This window comes from Magnolia sinica, chromosome 15 (genome assembly GCF_029962835.1).
Source record: "Magnolia sinica isolate HGM2019 chromosome 15, MsV1, whole genome shotgun sequence".
In the NCBI taxonomy this organism is placed as follows: domain Eukaryota; kingdom Viridiplantae; phylum Streptophyta; class Magnoliopsida; order Magnoliales; family Magnoliaceae; genus Magnolia; species Magnolia sinica.
The window spans coordinates 42,265,001-42,282,759 of record NC_080587.1 but is presented as its reverse complement, the minus strand read 5'-3'; the positions used below and the strand labels follow the sequence as shown (position 1 = coordinate 42,282,759).

General features: G+C 38.6%; 1 protein-coding gene across 1 annotated transcript; it reads left to right on the top strand.

Moving 5' to 3' along the window:
• Positions 1–16,097: 16,097 nt before the first annotated feature.
• On the top strand, positions 16,098–17,523 carry LOC131227891 (probable carboxylesterase 17). The gene has a single exon (XM_058223721.1). It carries the CDS (start codon positions 16,173–16,175, stop codon positions 17,223–17,225), a length of 1,053 nt encoding a protein of 350 aa, XP_058079704.1. The 5' UTR covers positions 16,098–16,172; the 3' UTR covers positions 17,226–17,523.
• The last annotated feature ends 236 nt before the right edge of the window (positions 17,524–17,759 follow it).

The window sequence follows — 17,759 nt, the reverse complement described above, 5'->3', positions numbered from 1 at the left end:
TGTAACAACTCTTGAAACGTAGGAATTGTAAGACAATCCTATGTCAAGTGTATATTACCAGCGCAAACACCGCAAGCAACTTCCACAACCTGATTGGGTTTAATAGTTTCTACCTTCTTAAATTCTATGGCCTCAACTTTTCTTGTGAGATTGGCCACCCTTGCACTCATGTCATCTTCTTTGCTTAAGACATACATTCCTCCCCGTTCTCTTGACTAAGTCAGCTTAGAAGTGGCGGGCCTTGGGGAGTTATCCCATTATTGCACATTTTCCATGAGTAGACCAAGATAATCTCACGTGTCATTGGCCTTCTTGTTCATGAATTTGTTGTTACATATCATGTCCACAAACTAGCACATGGGCAAAGTCAATCCATTGTAGAAAAAGCTTATTACCCACTATATTTCGTAGCCATGATGTGGATACAAATTCATGAGGTCAATGAACCTCTCCCAGTATTGGAAGAAGGTTTCTTCCTCTCTTTGGGTGAAATTCATAATTACCCTCCTTAAAGTGTTTGTTTTATGAAATGGGAAGAACTTTTTAAGAAATTCCCAGGTCATCTTGGCTCATGTGCCAATATATCACAACTTTAAGGAGTGAAGCCACAACTTAACCTTCTCCTTCAATGAGTATGGAAATAACTTCAATCTTACCATGTAATCAAATACGTTTGGAAAGTACAACGTGGCAACTATCTTGTCGAATTCTTTTAAGTGTAAGTATGAACTTTCAGAGTCTAGTCCATGAAATTTATGAAGGAGTTGTATCACTCCTGGTTTAAAATTCAAGTTTTCTACATTAAGTGGAAACACCATGCAAGAAGGTGTATTTTCCCTCGTCGGTTGTAAATAATCTCGTAATGTTTGAGGTGGGGGAGCATGATGCACCTCATTCTCATCATGAACTTCCTCAACTAAATGTTGAGGTTGATTTATAGCCATCACTTCAGTTAACTTAGAGGATCTCAAGTGATGTCTAATCCGGTGATGGATAGGCAACCCTTCGACTAGTCCTCATTCACTCTCACTCAAGAGATGCAGTGTGTTGTTATGAACCCACTTGAGCATGAAAAACTCATGACCTCAAAGTTCTAAAAATTACTCCTACAAATAGAAATTCAAAAACTATGAATTCTAAAAGAAAAAAAGTTAGAAGGATATTACCAAAGAGAGCTTGTTAAGTTAGATGCTACAAAACAGAAGACTAAGTTAGTATCTAAAAAAAATTGAGAAAACTTTATTTAAAAAAATAGGTAAAAAGTTAGTCCTAGTCCTAACTAATTTTAAAACTTAAATACTTCAGAAAAATATAGCATAGTGCAGTCCTTAGCAACAGCGTCAAAAACTTATTCGCTTATACCCTATGTATAGGGTTACGATGTAGTAATAATCTCGGTCAGACTGAGGTTGAACCCACAGGAACTGGATATGTGTAAATTTCTGAACTATTTAATAATTAGAACTAGAGGGTAAACTAGTTCTAGAAGCAATTGTTGTGAAGTAAAATTATCAATAAAGAAACATTAGAGCGCCATGGGTCCACTTATACTTATGATAATGTCATCTTACTTGATCCAATCAATATTTCAATTAGAATCGAACTCCTAATCTATCCAGTTGGATGATAGAGCAGTTAAAACATCATGAACAATTCTATAACAGATTTTAAACATTCATAGTGTTGGTTCCACATATAACCATCTTATTAAATTGATTGTAAAGAGATCAAAGCATCTATTATGCCCGTAGTCAATGGTAGATTAAATAATTCTATATATCAAACAATCACAAAATAGAAGATAAAGCATTCATGGAGTTCCCAAACATCTACCGTTCCCAAAGTCAATGATATATCAAAGTAATAACCAAAAATACGTCTTAAATTCAAACCATAAACTATGAATTATTCAACATGAAGTTCATGAAACTGAATCAAAGTAAGAAAGATATCAAAATAAACTACAAGCTTCACCTCATAGATCTAGCTATGAGATTAGCCAACCAAAGACATGATTAACCTAAAAAATCTTAATAAAAACATGAAAAACTAATTAGAGAAGAAGAAAGAACTCCTTGGAAGTTGTTAGAGCCCTTGCTCTACTCCTCTAACCCTAATTCGTGCTTAGAATGCCTCAGAGAACCCTTTTAAGTAGGCATTGTTCGACTGACTTTGCAAATCGCCTTAAATTTACGCACTCCGTGCAACTTCGATGACACCTTCGATGGGAATTTGATGTCATTGAATGATCGAAGTTGTGTTGGATTCGAATTCAGAAACTATGAGTTGTAAGTCTTCGATGTCATCGTCTGACCTTTTATATCATTGAACAGGTTCGACTCATAAATAGTCCAGAACTGTCTAGCGAGTTGAGCTCAAAATTCTTGAATTTATCGATGGCATTGAACTGCTTCGATGGCAGGTCGATGCCATCGAACTACCTACTCGATGGGATTAAGAATTGCTCCTAATTGTCCAGCGACTGAACTTGATTTTCCTCTGAAATTTCGATGTGATCGAGCCTCCTTTAAAGGCATTGAACACTTAGTTCAATGGCATCGAAGTGTGTTCGATGTCATTGAACAGTCAAGTTCAGCAGCTCCTGAATTCTACACTTTGCAAACTCAATTTTTTTCCTTCTTCACTTGGTTTTCTTTGATCTTGGACTCTTGAAATCTTCAATATATCCATCCTTACTTTGGTAATTCTTGAGAATTAAATTCCAGGCTGTTAGCATCCTTTTCATCTTAAACTCTTGAAATTACCTCGCAAGACAAAACATGCATAAATAGATCGATTAAACATTATCATGTTTATAGAACGAAGGTATAAACAGGGGAAATATGCAATTTTCTCAATCAACAGTCTTCTTAGCCGAGAAGTGGCCACACATGCGTGAGAATAATAAAGCGAGATGACATTATGATGTTCATTATCAGGAACACATTTCCTAATGATTTGATCTATGCAATATTTGAATAAATACGAATCATCTTAGATAAACTTACGCACCTCGGTGTAGAATTTCTTTTTATCTTGCATGGTCCAATAAATAGGCATGATACTTGTAGCAAGATAATTCACAATGTCAGCATACTAAGGTAATTGGGAAACTTTAAAAAGTTGTTCATTAGGGAACATGTCATTTATCGGTGTCATCTCTATGAAATTTAATAAGACAAGCCTAGAAAGATGGTTGGCCACTATGTTCTCCACTCATTTCTTATTACATATCTCTTTGACGAACTCTTAGAGAAGAAGGTTCAATCTAACAAATGGGGCTTAGCATCCTTCTTAAAATGGAGGTACTTCGGTGTCGCATGTTCCGTAAACACAATGATCTTGGATCTTATCAAGTAGGACCTAAACTTGTCCAAAGCAAACATTATGACCATGAGTTCCTTCTTCATAGTAGAATAGTTCACCTAGGTCGAGATTAAAGTTCTACTTGTGTAGTAAATGACGTAAGGCCTCTTTTATTTTCTCTAGCCTAACACCGCCCCAATAACATAGTCGCTTGCATCGCACATTATTTCAAAAGGAAGACTCCAATTGAGTGGTTACATGATAAGAGCACTAGTCAACATACCTTTAAGCTTGGTGAAAGCTTTAAAGCATTCTTCAGTCCACTCGAAAGAAGTATCCTTTTAAAGAAGATCGCATAAAGAATAAGAGACAAGAGAAAAATCCTTAATGAACCTTCTATAAAATCCACCATGTCCTATAAAGGATCGCACGTTACGTATGCTTTTGGGTGGAGGTAGGTTAGATATTAAGTTGCTTTGACTTTGTCTACCTTGATTCCATGCGACAATATGATATGTCCAAAGAGTATTCCTTTTTGAACCATGAAATGACATTTTTCCCAATTAAGCACAAGGTTCTTTTCTTCATATCTTTTCAACACCAATTTAAAATGTTCAATGCACTCATTGAATGATGTACCAAAGATAGAAAATTATCCATGAAGACCTCTAAAAATTACCCTACCATATCACTTAACATGCATCACCGAAATATGGCAGGAGCATTACATAGTTCGAATGACATCCTTTGGTATGTGAAAGTGCAAAAAGGACATGTAAATGTGGTCTTCTCTTGGTCTTCAAGGGCTATCTTTATTTGATTGTAGCCTAAATACAGGTGAAGAAAACAATAATAGGAATGATTGGCTAACCTTTATAAGATCTTATCAACAAAGGGCCAAGGGAAGTGGTCTTTCCTTGTGACGGTATTCAATTTTCTGTAGTCAATGTACATTCTCTAACTAATAGTGACTCTAGTTGGCACAAGTTCATTATTTGCATTGGATATGATGGTGATCCTGGACCTTTTAGATACCACCTGGGTTGGACTCACCCATTGGCTATTAGATATAGGGTATATGATACCCGCATTAAATAACTTTAACACATCAGCTTTAACCACTTCTTTCATGTTTGGATTTAACCAACGTTGTGGTTGTCTAGAAGTTTTTACATTATCTTCGAGATGAATGCGATAAGTACAAATCAAAGGATTAATTCCTTTAAGGTTAGTGATCATTCACCCAATAGCTCTTTTATGTTCCTTGAGAGTAAAAATAAGCATAATCTCTTATTCTTCATCTAGGTGTGAAGAAATCACCACCGGATATGTTTCATCTTGATGTAAATATGCATATTTAAGATCAACAGGTAATAGTTTTAAGTCAAGCTTTAGTGCCTTGACACTATACGGTAGAGGCTTTATATCAGTGTGGGGCAATATTTCATATTCCGACCTCCACCAATTAGTTTCAAGTACCAGCATCACATCAGGCAAGGCATCCATCTCCCTAATCATATCATCATCTAAATCAAGAGAGTGGGCCAAGCATGTCTCTAGTGTGTCAAAGTATAAAGTCAAAAGTGCTCTATCTTCCACAAATGAATCAATCATGTTTAGTTCATGAGCTTCATCAACATCATCAGGTTGTTTGCACATGTTAAAGATGTCCAGTTCTAATGTCATGTTCCTGAAAGTTAATTTCACAATTTCATTCCTACAATTAATAATGGCATTTGATGTGGCTAAGAATTGACAACCTAAGATGATGGATATTTGAGTGCTCACATCAATGACGGGCTAAGTGTCCAAAATAATAAAGTCTACTAGATAGTAGAATTTATTGACTTGGACTATCATGTCCTCAATCATTCCTCTCGGTATACGAACTGAACGATCACCTAGTTGAAGTGTGGTCCTGATGAGTTTTAATTCACCAAGGCTAAGATGCTCGTAGATCAAGTATGTAATCAAATTTACGCTCACTCCCAAGTCAAGTAGTGCGTGCTCAATCTTGTGGTTCCCAATCACATAAGAGATGGATAGGTTACCGGGATCTTTATATTTTTATGGCACATCTTGCTTGAGGATGGCACTCACTTTTTCAGTTAGAAATTTTTTCTTTTGAATATTTTACCATCTCTTAGTCGTACATAGATCTTTTAGAAACTTGGGATATGATGGGTTTGTTTTATGGCATCCAAAAGAGGAATGTTGATCTTCACCTGTTTAAGCACCTCCAAGATATATTGAGTGTTAACAGAAGTTTTGGTGAAATCAACCTTTGGGGGAACGGAGCAACTAACTTGTATTCTTTTTCTGGTTCTTTTTCATGTGAAGCATGGCTAAGTCCATCATTCCTCTCATATTCTTTCGAATCCTCGGGCTTCTCAGCCCTCATCTGGATGGTTAATTTTGTCATTTGTCTTACCACTTCTAAGAGCGGTCATAGACTTAGCTTGCTCCACATGGTGGTTCAAAGAGTTTGGGTCACTTAATTCACACTGTTGTTTCAGGTTAAGAAGAGGTTTGGCTGGAAGAGTCCATTTCTCTCTAACCACTAGTTGTGACTCAATACTTTTGATGGACGATGCAAACACTCCCAAGGATGTTTTAATATCCTAGAATGCTTGTAACTTATTTTAATTGAATTGCTCTTGGTTTTGCATAAATTTCTAAACCGTGTGCTCTTGGGGTCTTTTCTAATTTAATGAATTGAAATTTGATGGAAAAGCTCATTGAGGATTTCTCTTTGTATTGGCAGTTTGCCCGTTCCTCCAACTCAACTTGGGATGGTTCCTCTAGCTAGGATTATATGTGTTTGAGATGGCGGCACTGAATGGCTTTTAATAATTGTTCACGACATTCGATTATTCATGTAACAAGTCTTGGAATGCAGGATGTCACGCCCTAAACCCGGGGACGGACAGCTTTTGTGATGCCCCGAATTCGGCACTCGTCTTCCATACACCAAGTCCCGAGTTCAGCGCACCACAAGGAAGATTTTTGACTGAATTTTTTTTAGTATATACATATAATAATACCTGAGCATGAAGATCCATGATTAAGGTACCAAGCAACACTCTCCATTATAAATCCTAATGGTTACAAGTACAATGCTTCCAAAAGGTACACAATGTCCACATTGCCTAATAAAAAAAAAAGATACAATGCATCGAGAAAGCAAAGTCTTCCAAGCTACTCCAGCCTAGAAAAAAATGGGAAATACGAAGCTTAGGCAAAAAGCCTAGTGAGTACACACGTGTGTGCAGTGTGTTCTACATACAAGAAAGATAAATATGCGACGAGAAAATCATATATGTGAAAGGCATGTAGCACGTAAGGTATGATATCAATGTCAATACAATGCATATACATCATAGTCATACTCCGGGTTAATGCTACCAACATCACCAAGTTATGTTTTCATTTCTCCTACTTCATTTCTCCTATATCACGGCCATAACCGTATTACAGACATCCGTAATCACATCATCATCATCATATTGTCATGCCATAATCATACAATATCAGAGTACACAATATAGATTAGCTATGCAAATGAAGAGTTATGAAGAGTCAAATATCATATGCCGAGGATGCAATATACAATTCCTGATGAGTTCACGAATGCTGTCAGCCGTATTTAAATGCAAAAGCATAGTAACCCAAAATGCCGTATGCCATGGATGTAATGCAATATGCAGTGTGAATGGAATGACCATGCTGAAGTGTGAAGTCGGGATGATAATACGCAGTATCGCAGGCTACGGGGTCCATCACAAGGGTCTTCTATCCAAACTAGTCTCATACCTAATTTGGATAGTCAAACTCAATGTGGTAAACTCCTGATCTCAGGTTAGTCGTGCGCCCCAACCGAAATCCTAGCCATTGTGAAGGTACACGTAACAAATAGTTGCGCACCATCAGCCGAGTGGATAGTGAATGAATGAATGAATGAGTATACAACTCCTGATTAATAAGTCCACATATCAGTACAGTTTCTCTCTGGGATCATCACCGGGGTTTAGTACACTCCAAATGGCACTGTCTCTCTCCCAGCAGCACAGTCCAAGTGAGCGTAAGAAACCTCACTATCCGCCTGGCCAATAGTCTGTCAATACTTATCCAGCATGTAGATAGCGGACCCATTCACGAGCTGGTCAAACTCAGCCTAGTAATGCCCCCTACCTTCGGGCGAGTAAGGCCACACCCCCTCCCAACCGACCGCGACATAGTGGGAGACGCGGCCTCCTAGTATTTGGCACTCGGGCGCTCATGTATCCACTCGGTCTCGACGTTGAGGCATCCCTGGCCTCGGAGGTTTAGGAATTTTCACCCAGGGACATCTATGACACCCGTATGCTAGAACCAAATATTTTTGGTGTCCCATCTGGCCATCCACGATGTGCCTGTGGAGGCTACGGCCCTGATGTCGCTAGGGCACACAATGCAAGATGCATGAGTCATACAATACAGTCAAGCATCAATCTTGCGTATACTGTGCACTCATGTGAGATAACCTCCGCCTATCAAGGAGTCTCATAACAATCTGCCCAACGACATATGCAATGATCAACCACATCTCATAACAAACATGCAGATGATGCGTATAGGCATGTATGATAATGTTATGTTGTTACATACTCATAATCAGTATCAATAACCGGCCTCAACAATCGGCTTCGACAATGTGGACATTTAACCAACATTGCCCCCAAAGAATGGCCCACATAAATATCAATACATACAGCATGGTTAAATCACACATCACATTGGTCCTTAGATACATCGCTTCAGTTCTCACACAAGGGCCGCACATTCATCGCATTGGGCCTCACTCATGGGCCGCATATACATCACATTGGGCCGTATCATATGTGCACTACACATCGCAATGGGCCTTGGCTCATGGGCCATGAATACACCACATTAGGCTTCACAACCCATGGGCTTCAAATACATAAGAGGTGAGCCCTACACATGGGCCTCAAATACATCACAATGAGCCACAACCCATGGGCCTAAAATATATCTTAATGAGCCACGCCCATGAGTCTCAAATACATCACATTGGGCTTCACCCATGGGCCTCGAATACATTACAAGTGGCCTTAAATCTATTTCACAGGTAGACCACATACCTGGGCCTAATACACATCACTATGGGCCGCATCACATGGGCTGAAAATACATCACAATGAGCTTCATCATATGGGCCAGAAATATATCTCAATGGGCCTTGCCCATAGGCCACGAATACATGGCTACACCAATTATGATAAGTCTTATACTACAACCACTTCACACGTCACATAGTTAATGGCTCATATTTGGTGTCACATGGTTAAAGGCCAAGAGCCACATTTCATCGTGCCATTTATGGTTTAAAGATCATAGTGTATAGAATCCAGGACATTGATAGCATTAGCTTGGGTAACATAACCCTACATCACATTCGGTTTAGTGTACAACTTAGTTATATGTGATTCAAGTGGCGGTATCTATATTGATAAGCACAAACCTACGCTGTTGAATGACCATCAATGGCACTTGATTTCATATGGTCAGGTGGCCTTGTATGTATTTCTCATTCGTACAATTAAATGACTACATATACTACATATACTCCACCATTGCCTATGATTAGGTGGCTATATATATATTAAATACCTACATGATTAATGGTCCAAACAGGTATATCACACCCTCACACCACTAGAGTCTACATATTTGTTATAATTAAACATGTTTAAGGGTTTAAACACAAGTCACATGATCCTATTACTTAGGACCGTACTCTAACCAAAGTGCCAAGTGATCATGGGCTGTCCACAACCAGCCCATTAAAGGGATTATTCATCATTACTTCAAAAATTATAATACTAGTTTGTCATATGTTCAACACATGGAGATTACTAACCCTTGTCGAAGAGGCCCAATGGTTCGCCCAAACAAGGCTACCACTGATGGGCCCACATGGCATTCACTCAAAATAAGCCTTAACATTCTTGGGCCCACACATCAATGGAATTTACAATGAGTTCTATGTGGTGGAGCTCATGGGATTTTCCTATGAGGATAAGTCATGTGTGACCCACTTAAGACTTAGGTCTACTTTGATTCTAGTCCAAATCCTAAAATGATATGAGGAAGTGGATGGTCCGCATGGATTAAATAGATACACTATGGTGGCCTTAGGGTGGATTCAATAGTTAAGTCCTTATTCTCACAACCTTGTATGGTGTGGCCCAATTCAGGTTGGATTGACTGATCTTTGGGACAATGCCCTAAAGGGGACCCGGTACATGGGCTAGATGGGTTGAATATCTAATACATCATCAGGATGACCCATAATAAATTTTTAATGATGAGAGTTCAATTTACATTATTTCATAATGAACGGCTATCTAATCATTGGATGGGCCTGAGTCTTGGTAACATACCATTAAAGGGGTTGATAAATGATGAGGATCTTGAATATAAATCATGTCATAACCATGGTGGATTAAGTGGGATAACACCTACATCAAAGTGGGCCATACCACACACAAGTTAAGAGGGTTACCCTCCCTTAAATATTCATAATTATTTGTTGGGCCCGCAGAGGTGTGGTTCATAAATCTAGCCCATCCATTATGTGTGTCCCACTTGGTTGAGGGGTCAGACCAAGTTTCAGATACATCCAAATTTCAGGTGGACCTAACACATGATTTTAGATGCTCGAGCTTCAAGTTGTACGAATGGTTCAAGGAGATCAAAGTTACATGGGTGCTAAAGTGATGTATTTATTATACCTATACCGTTCATCTATTTTTAGAGATCATTTTAGAAAATTATCTAAAAATGAATCATAACCAAAGATTATCTAGATATCTCCTCAATTAGCAATTAGAATAATGATTTCACCGTTAAACCATTCATCGGGCCCACCATAACGTTTATTTTCCACCCAATCTGTTCATAAGGTCATAAAGACTTGAATTAAGGGGAAAAACAAATTTCATATTGGTTCAAAACTTTTGACCCAAAAAGGGTTTCAATGGTAGATGTTCAATCCTTGCTCCTTTTGTCGTGTGGCCCACTTGATAGTTAGATCTATCTTATTTTTCTTTTCAAGCCTTAGGTCAAGCTCACCAAATGGATGGATGGTTTAGATATAACATATACCACATGATCAGACCCATAAAATTGCTGATTTATTCAGCTTCATAAATTTTTTTTTATTTTTTATTTTTTATTTTATTGTTTTGATGGTGTGGGCCACCTGAGTTCCGTGTATGGCTGAAATTTGGAGGTGGCCCATCTTTAAACGGGACCCATCAAATGCACGGTGCTGATGTTCGACATGCATCAATGTGGGGCCTGTGATTCCTCCAGCGTCAGCAACAGACGCTGCTTGCTGCAGTGTCATCCAGACGCTGACGGCGACATCGTCATATATATATATATATATATATATATATATATATATATATATATTATTTTTTTTATTTACAAATATGGGGCCCACAACAGGACGATCCAGTTCAACTGTTGTGTGTGTCCCACGTGGTGGATGGGTCAGTCCAAGTTTCAGATGCATCCAAATTTCAGGTGGGCCCCAATGAGTGCTTTTATATGTTTAAGCATGTCTTCACATGATTTTTGATGGTGTGGCCTACCAGAGAACTGGATTGGCTTCATTTTTTTCGGCTCAATGCCTAAAATGATCTAAAAAATTGAATGGACGACGTGGATTTGATACATACATCATGGGTGGGGCCTGCTGTGGACCCACAATCCACACCCCTTTATTTAAGCAGCCAGGCATTGCCTGCTTCAGCGTCCAGAGGACGCTGGCAGCAGCGTCCAGTGTATTCTATTTTTATTTTTTTTTTTGTGTTGTGTGCACGTGTGTGCATGGGCATGTGTGTGTTTGGCCAGCCCAATGGGCCATACTTTGGGATGGTTTGGATAGCCTACAAAAATTCTAGTGGGGCCCACAATCATTGGGTCCCACATAAAGTCTATAAAAATCATTTCTTTATGAAATTATTATTATTATTATTATTATTATTATTATTATTATTATTATTATATGTATTCTCCCATGAATCCACACCATTAAACACATCATTATCACATTATCATCACCATTATATGTATCATCACCATTCTCCTATGGATCCACACCATTAAACACACTATTAAACACATCATTCTCCTTATGTATCCACACCATTGATCATATCAAATCGTCACCACAAATAATAAAAAAAGAAACAAACCAAGAGTGGAGTGGGTGTACTCACCTTGATGAATTAAATGGATGAAATGGATGAAATTGATGCAATGGATGATTGAGATGGATGAAAGGGATGGGATTGATGGCCCACCAAGATCAATCCTCTCTCTCTCTCTCTCTAGTTGTAGAAAAATGGTGAAAGGCTAAGGGGTGGAGGGGTTTATGTAGAGAAATGGATAAAATATGGTTAAATTAGGTTAATGTAATTATTCTTAGCTTATGCTGGGATTATGGTAATTAATTCATGCTTTGTAATTAATGTTGGATTAAAAGAGTATGGGATGGCATGGTGTGATGATGTCATGCATGAGGTGTGGCATGGAGGAGAGTTGACTTTTCATGCACATGAGAGATGAGAGGTATGGGTGTGTGACATCACACACATGGGTAGAGATTCTCTCACCCATATGTGGCATGTGCATGTGTGTATGACATGTGTTGTGCACATGTGTGGAGTGGAGTAAATGGTGTCATACGCACATGATACACTAACTATTCTTCACGGCGTATCTCACTAACGGAGTATCATACCGACGCACGGGCGGTACCTCCACGATCGCGGCGATGGGGCGGTCGATATGAGATAGGTTTCAAGGTCTTGGGGTTCCGAACAGTTGGGTGTGTACTATGAACAGCCAATCTAGGTCTAGCTAAGGGCATTGATCATCATGCACATATGCATGGAAAATAGTACCGAATGGACCAGGTGTTACACAGGAATTGTGGGACAATCCCGCGTCAAGTGTATGTTACTGGCACAAATACCACAAACAATTTTAGTAGTCTCGTTGGGTTTGAACATTTCTACTCTTTTAAGTTCCATGGCCTTAACTTTTCTGGTGAGATTGGCCACCCTAGCATTTACATCGACTTCCTCTCTTAATATGTACATTCCCCTATTCTCTCTAGAGTGAGTCGGCCTAGCGTTGGCAGGCTTTAATGAGGTATCCATGATTGCACATTTTTAATAAGTATATCAAAATAATCCCACGCATCATCGGGATCCTTATTCATAAATTCCCCATTATACATCATCGCTACGAATTGGCACATGGGCAAAGTCAGTCCATCGTAGAAAAAGCTTATTACCTGCCAAGTTCCATATCCAAGATGTAGACATGAATTTGAAAGATCCTTAAATCTCTTTCAACATTGGAAGAATGTCTATTCCTCTTTTTGAGAGAAATTCATTATCGCCCTCCTCAAGGTATTGGTCTTGTGAAGTGGGAAGAACTTTTTAAGGAACTCCCAGGTTATCTTAGCCAATGTCCTTATAGATCTCATCCTTAAAGAGTGAAGCCAATACTTGGTCTTCTCTTTCAAAGATAAAGGAAATAATTTTAGTCTCAAGGTGTCTTCAGAAACGTTACTGAATTGTAGGATTGCTATAATCTCATCAAATTTCTTGAGATGTAGATATAGACTTTCAGAATCAAGTCTATGAAACTTTGGGAATAGTTGGATCACTCCTGGCTTGCAATCCACATTTCTTGCATTGTGTGAAAATACCATGCAGGACGGTGTACTCGCCTTTGATGGTTGAAGATAATCACAAAGTGTTCTAGGTGGAGGAACATTTTGCACATCGTTCTCATATTGTTGTTTCTCATCGGGATAGTGTGGTTGATTTGCAGCCATATTTTCTTCTAACTTTAAGGATCTCAAGGCGTGTTTAATTTGGTGATGGATAGGCAGACCTTTGACTAATCCTCCTTCACTTAAGAGGCGTAGAGTGTTGTTGCATACCCACTTGGATATGAAACACTCTCAACCCTTAAGTTTTAAACCAAAAATTAATTTAAAAAAGAAGAAGAAGAAAAATACAGAAAAATAAGAAGTTTGGAAAAGAAGAGTTGGAAGGATATTATTGAATTGGAGATTCTATGTTAGTGTCTATAAAACAGAAAACAAGGTTAGTATCTAAATAAATTCAGAAAAACCTAATACTAAAAATACAGAAAAATAGAACCTAATCCTAACCTAATTTTAATACTAATATATTTCAGAAAAACACAATCAAAGTCCCTGGCAACGGCACCAAAAACTTGTTCATGAACCCTAAGTGAAGGGTTGCGAAGTGGTAATAACTCGGTGAGAATGAGGTTGTACCCACAGGGACTTTTTATTTGCACGATTTTTGAAATATATTAGAACTATAACTAGAATCTAAAATAACTACTACAATCTAGAATAAAGAAATCAATGATGAAGAAACTATCAAAGATAAAATACTAGAGTGTCAAGGGTCCACTTATGGCTTCCTTAATGCTACTTTACTTGATTCATTTGGATAACACAACTGGAATTGAAGTCTTATCCTATCTAGGCGGATAATGAAGTGGTTAAAACATGATTCAAGTATCAAAATAAATTTAAACCTTCACTGAATTGATTCCCTCATAAAGCACCAATGAATTGATAGTAGTTCATTAAAAGCATCTATCATGCTCAGAGTCAATGATATATCAAGGAATTCTACAAATCAAAACCTCATAGATAATAAAGCATTCATAGTCTTTATAAGCATCCAATGTGCCTGAGTACTTCTTCATCTAAAACAAAATAATGAATTGTTCAACATATAAATCAAATATCTTGAATCAAAGTAAAATAAACATTAAGAAAAACTAGAAGCTTCACCTCTTACCTCTAGCTAACAGATTAGCCAATCAAAGACATGATTGAACTAAAACTACTAAAGAAAAATATAGAAACTAAATGAAATTGAAGGATTAAAGAGGAGGGATAACTCATTGAAACTCTACAACTCCTTGCTCTACTCCTTCTATCCTAATTTATGTTTAGAAAATCCTAAAACATTCCTTTAAATAGGCTTGATTCGCACCGACTTTAATTTACACAGTCATCGCAGCTTCGATGACATCGAGCTGTCATCGAAGAGTCCAAGTGAAATTGGAAAATTTTTCAGCAACGAACTTTTAAATTTACATATTTTTCTGATGGCATCGAGCCTCCTTCGATGTCATCGAACACTCCTTCTATGAGATCGAAGGGTGCTTTAATATGTCCAACAAGAAATTTGATTTTTCTCTAATTTTTTTGATGTGATCAAAGTGGCTTTGATGACATTGAATACTTACTTCGATGGCATCGAACAATTGATTTCACCATCCAATTTATTCAGTTTTCTTCTTTCTTCACTTGGTTTCTTTGGATCATAGACTCTTGAATTCTTCAATCTTAATGTCCAAAGATCCAATTCTCATTTTGGTAATCTTTTCAATATTAAATCCATGCTTTAAGCATAATTTTCTCCTTAGCTTTCAAAATTACCTCACAAAAGAAAACATGTGTGCTTAGATCAGTTTAGCACATTCATGTTTATAAAACCAATGTATAACTGGGAGAAAATAAGCAATATTTCACACTCAACAATTAACTCAGCAGTGAACTCAGTTGGCAAAACAATATCGAACTAGAGACAAAGTTTGAAGAAACAGAGAAAGAAATTGTTAGCTTTAATTAATGAATTTGGAAAAAAGAGTAAGTCTATATATAGACCATGATTAGGTGCTTAAAATACCGTTTCAAATGGATTAAGTTTGTTGGTTTTGAACCCAACTGGCGTAAAATCGGTGGGTGTGAGGATACTTGCGGAGCGCAGAGCAAAACCGTTAGCGCAAGTGTACTCTCTGTTCACACATAAACCTGATCCCAGCCTTGGCCCGGCGTGCACAGTAAAGAGATGGTCCAACCCAAATAACTATTCCTCATTAGGGCTCAAGCTTTATATAAACCAATGTCTCTTATATACGCGAGATTTGTTTATATTCTCTCTGATGTGAGACAAGTGAGATATACACTAAAAAAAAAAAAAAAAAAACACTTAAAAAAAAAATATTGAGGGAAAACTTTAAATTTCAAAACAAATTATTTTAAAATATTTTTAAAAAAATACGACAGTCCCAACATGACATCCGTGTTCAAGATCCCAACTGTCCATTAGGCGTGCCTTAACATGTACATATCCTGATCTGAGAAATAAAATCCGGTGGGTCATACTTCTTATCTTAAAATTGGACTTCTAGCTACCTACTTTTCTTTGTGGCCACTAATGGGTGGTTTGGATTCGGCAAATGTGGAGGGCCAGGTTATTAGCAAACCTATAGATCATTGAGTCTTCCCTTTTCTTTTTCTTTATTCCTTTTCTTTTTCCCTTCTCTTTTAATGGTTTTTGCATTTGACAAGGGTGGCTTATTAGTGGTCGGGTTAGGGCGCAGCTATTTGCGAAAAGCACTACACCCACCCACTTATGGATGATAGATGACTAAGCTTACATTAATTTAAAGAGAGGGATGGGCCGGAAGATTGGAGGCCATAGACATGTGGGGTCCACCACTGTGGCATCCACGTGTCACATATGGCTGAATCCCTCTTGCCCACTTGTCAACGGAATGTGAGAGGAAAATCTCTCCCACCCTTGAACTTTCGGCTCCACCTTATCCTTGTTTGTGCACTATATAAGGAGATGTGCATGGGACATTTTCTGTACCGAGAAGAGAGAACAGTAGTTTAAAGCAACCAAAAGAGCTTCTTTTGAGTTTAGCCTTTTTTGTACATGAGAAGGAGAAGAATGGGTGCTCTTTCTCTTAGTGATCAAAGGTCTCCTTTCGTCGGCAAGGACCATAATCAAAATGCGGTTGTGGTCGACGAGATCCAAGGGCTCATAAAGGTTTACAAAGATGGGCGTGTGGACAGATCACCCGTCGTCCAAAATGTTGCATGCAGTTATGGACCTGAGGCTGACGTGGCATCAAGGGATGTGAAGATTGATGGTTTTAATGGTGTGTGGGCGCGTTTCTATGTGCCCAAACACCAGGCGAACCTCCCATTACTCATTTACTTCCACGGTGGGGGATTCTGCATCGGATCGGCTGCGTGGAGATGTTACCATGAATTCTTGGCTTTGCTCGCCTCCAGAGCTGGGTGCCTGATAATGTCTGTAGATTACCGTCTCGCACCTGAAAACCGTCTGCCGGCTGCCTACGATGATGGATTGACGGCCGTCAAGTGGGTTAGGCAACAGGCACTTAATGGCTCAGAAGAACAAAGTTGGTGGTGGAGCCGATGCAACTTCTCCAAGGTCTACCTAGGCGGAGATAGTGCTGGTGCTTGCGTGGCCCACCATGTAGCAACCCGGTTAGAACTGCCTGGCGTCTCCCAAGGAACAACTATTATAAAGCCATTCTGCCTCCAAGGTCTCATTCTATTACAACCATTCTTTGGAGGAGAAGCACGAACACCTTCTGAGAGGAACATGGTTCAGCCCTCAAACTCGGCACTTACTCTAACGACATCGGACGTCTATTGGCGGTTGGCCCTACCTGTACGGGCCAATCGCGACCATCCATGGTGCAACCCTTTGGCTAAGGGGTCCACCGAGTTGGAGTATCTAAAACTTCCCTCGACTTTGGTGTGCATCGCCGAGATGGATATACTCAAGGATAGGAACATGGAATTCTGTGCGGCGATGAAGCAGGCCGGAAAGACCGTGGAATATGTAGTGTACAGTGGCGTAGGGCATGCCTTCCAAGTTCTCTATAACTCTCCAATGTCACAAGCTCGAACATATGACATGATATCACATATTAAATCCTTTATCAACTGTTAGGCACTCAAATATCTGATTCTATTCAGTGTATACGCATGTTGACCACGATGATTTCTTTCCAGTAGTGAATATATATATATATATATATATATATATATATATATATATATATATATGAGATTTAATGTAGAATCTAAAACATGTGTCCTTAAATGTAATATATCCATTGTTTTAATCTTGTTACATATTTAAATATGTAGGGTACCATCAATAATCGTAGCTTGCTATCGTATGTTTGAAAAAGAGCCCATTTGTCTAAGGTTGCTTATTTTGGTACTAGGAGTTTCGTTTGTTAAGGCAGTCTGCTTCCTCTTATTCTTCGGATAGAGAGAGACAGACGCTTGCACATTGAGGCCGCGTTTGGCCGGACCAATTCCATGGGATTAGGTGGGATGGAATGGATTTTAAGGTAATGATGGTGGTATCAGTGTTTGTCCCTTGATTCCATGGGTTTGGGATAGCCCATGGGATATACAGCAGCCTGTTTGGACCGTCCCAAATGAATGGGTTTGCATCTACAGTGCTTCTTGCAGT

Excerpts from the sequence above, each read along its gene's own strand:
- LOC131227891 (XM_058223721.1), top strand. The coding sequence starts at position 16,173 with ATGAGAAGGAGAAGAATGGGTGCTCTTTCTCTTAGTGATCAAAGGTCT.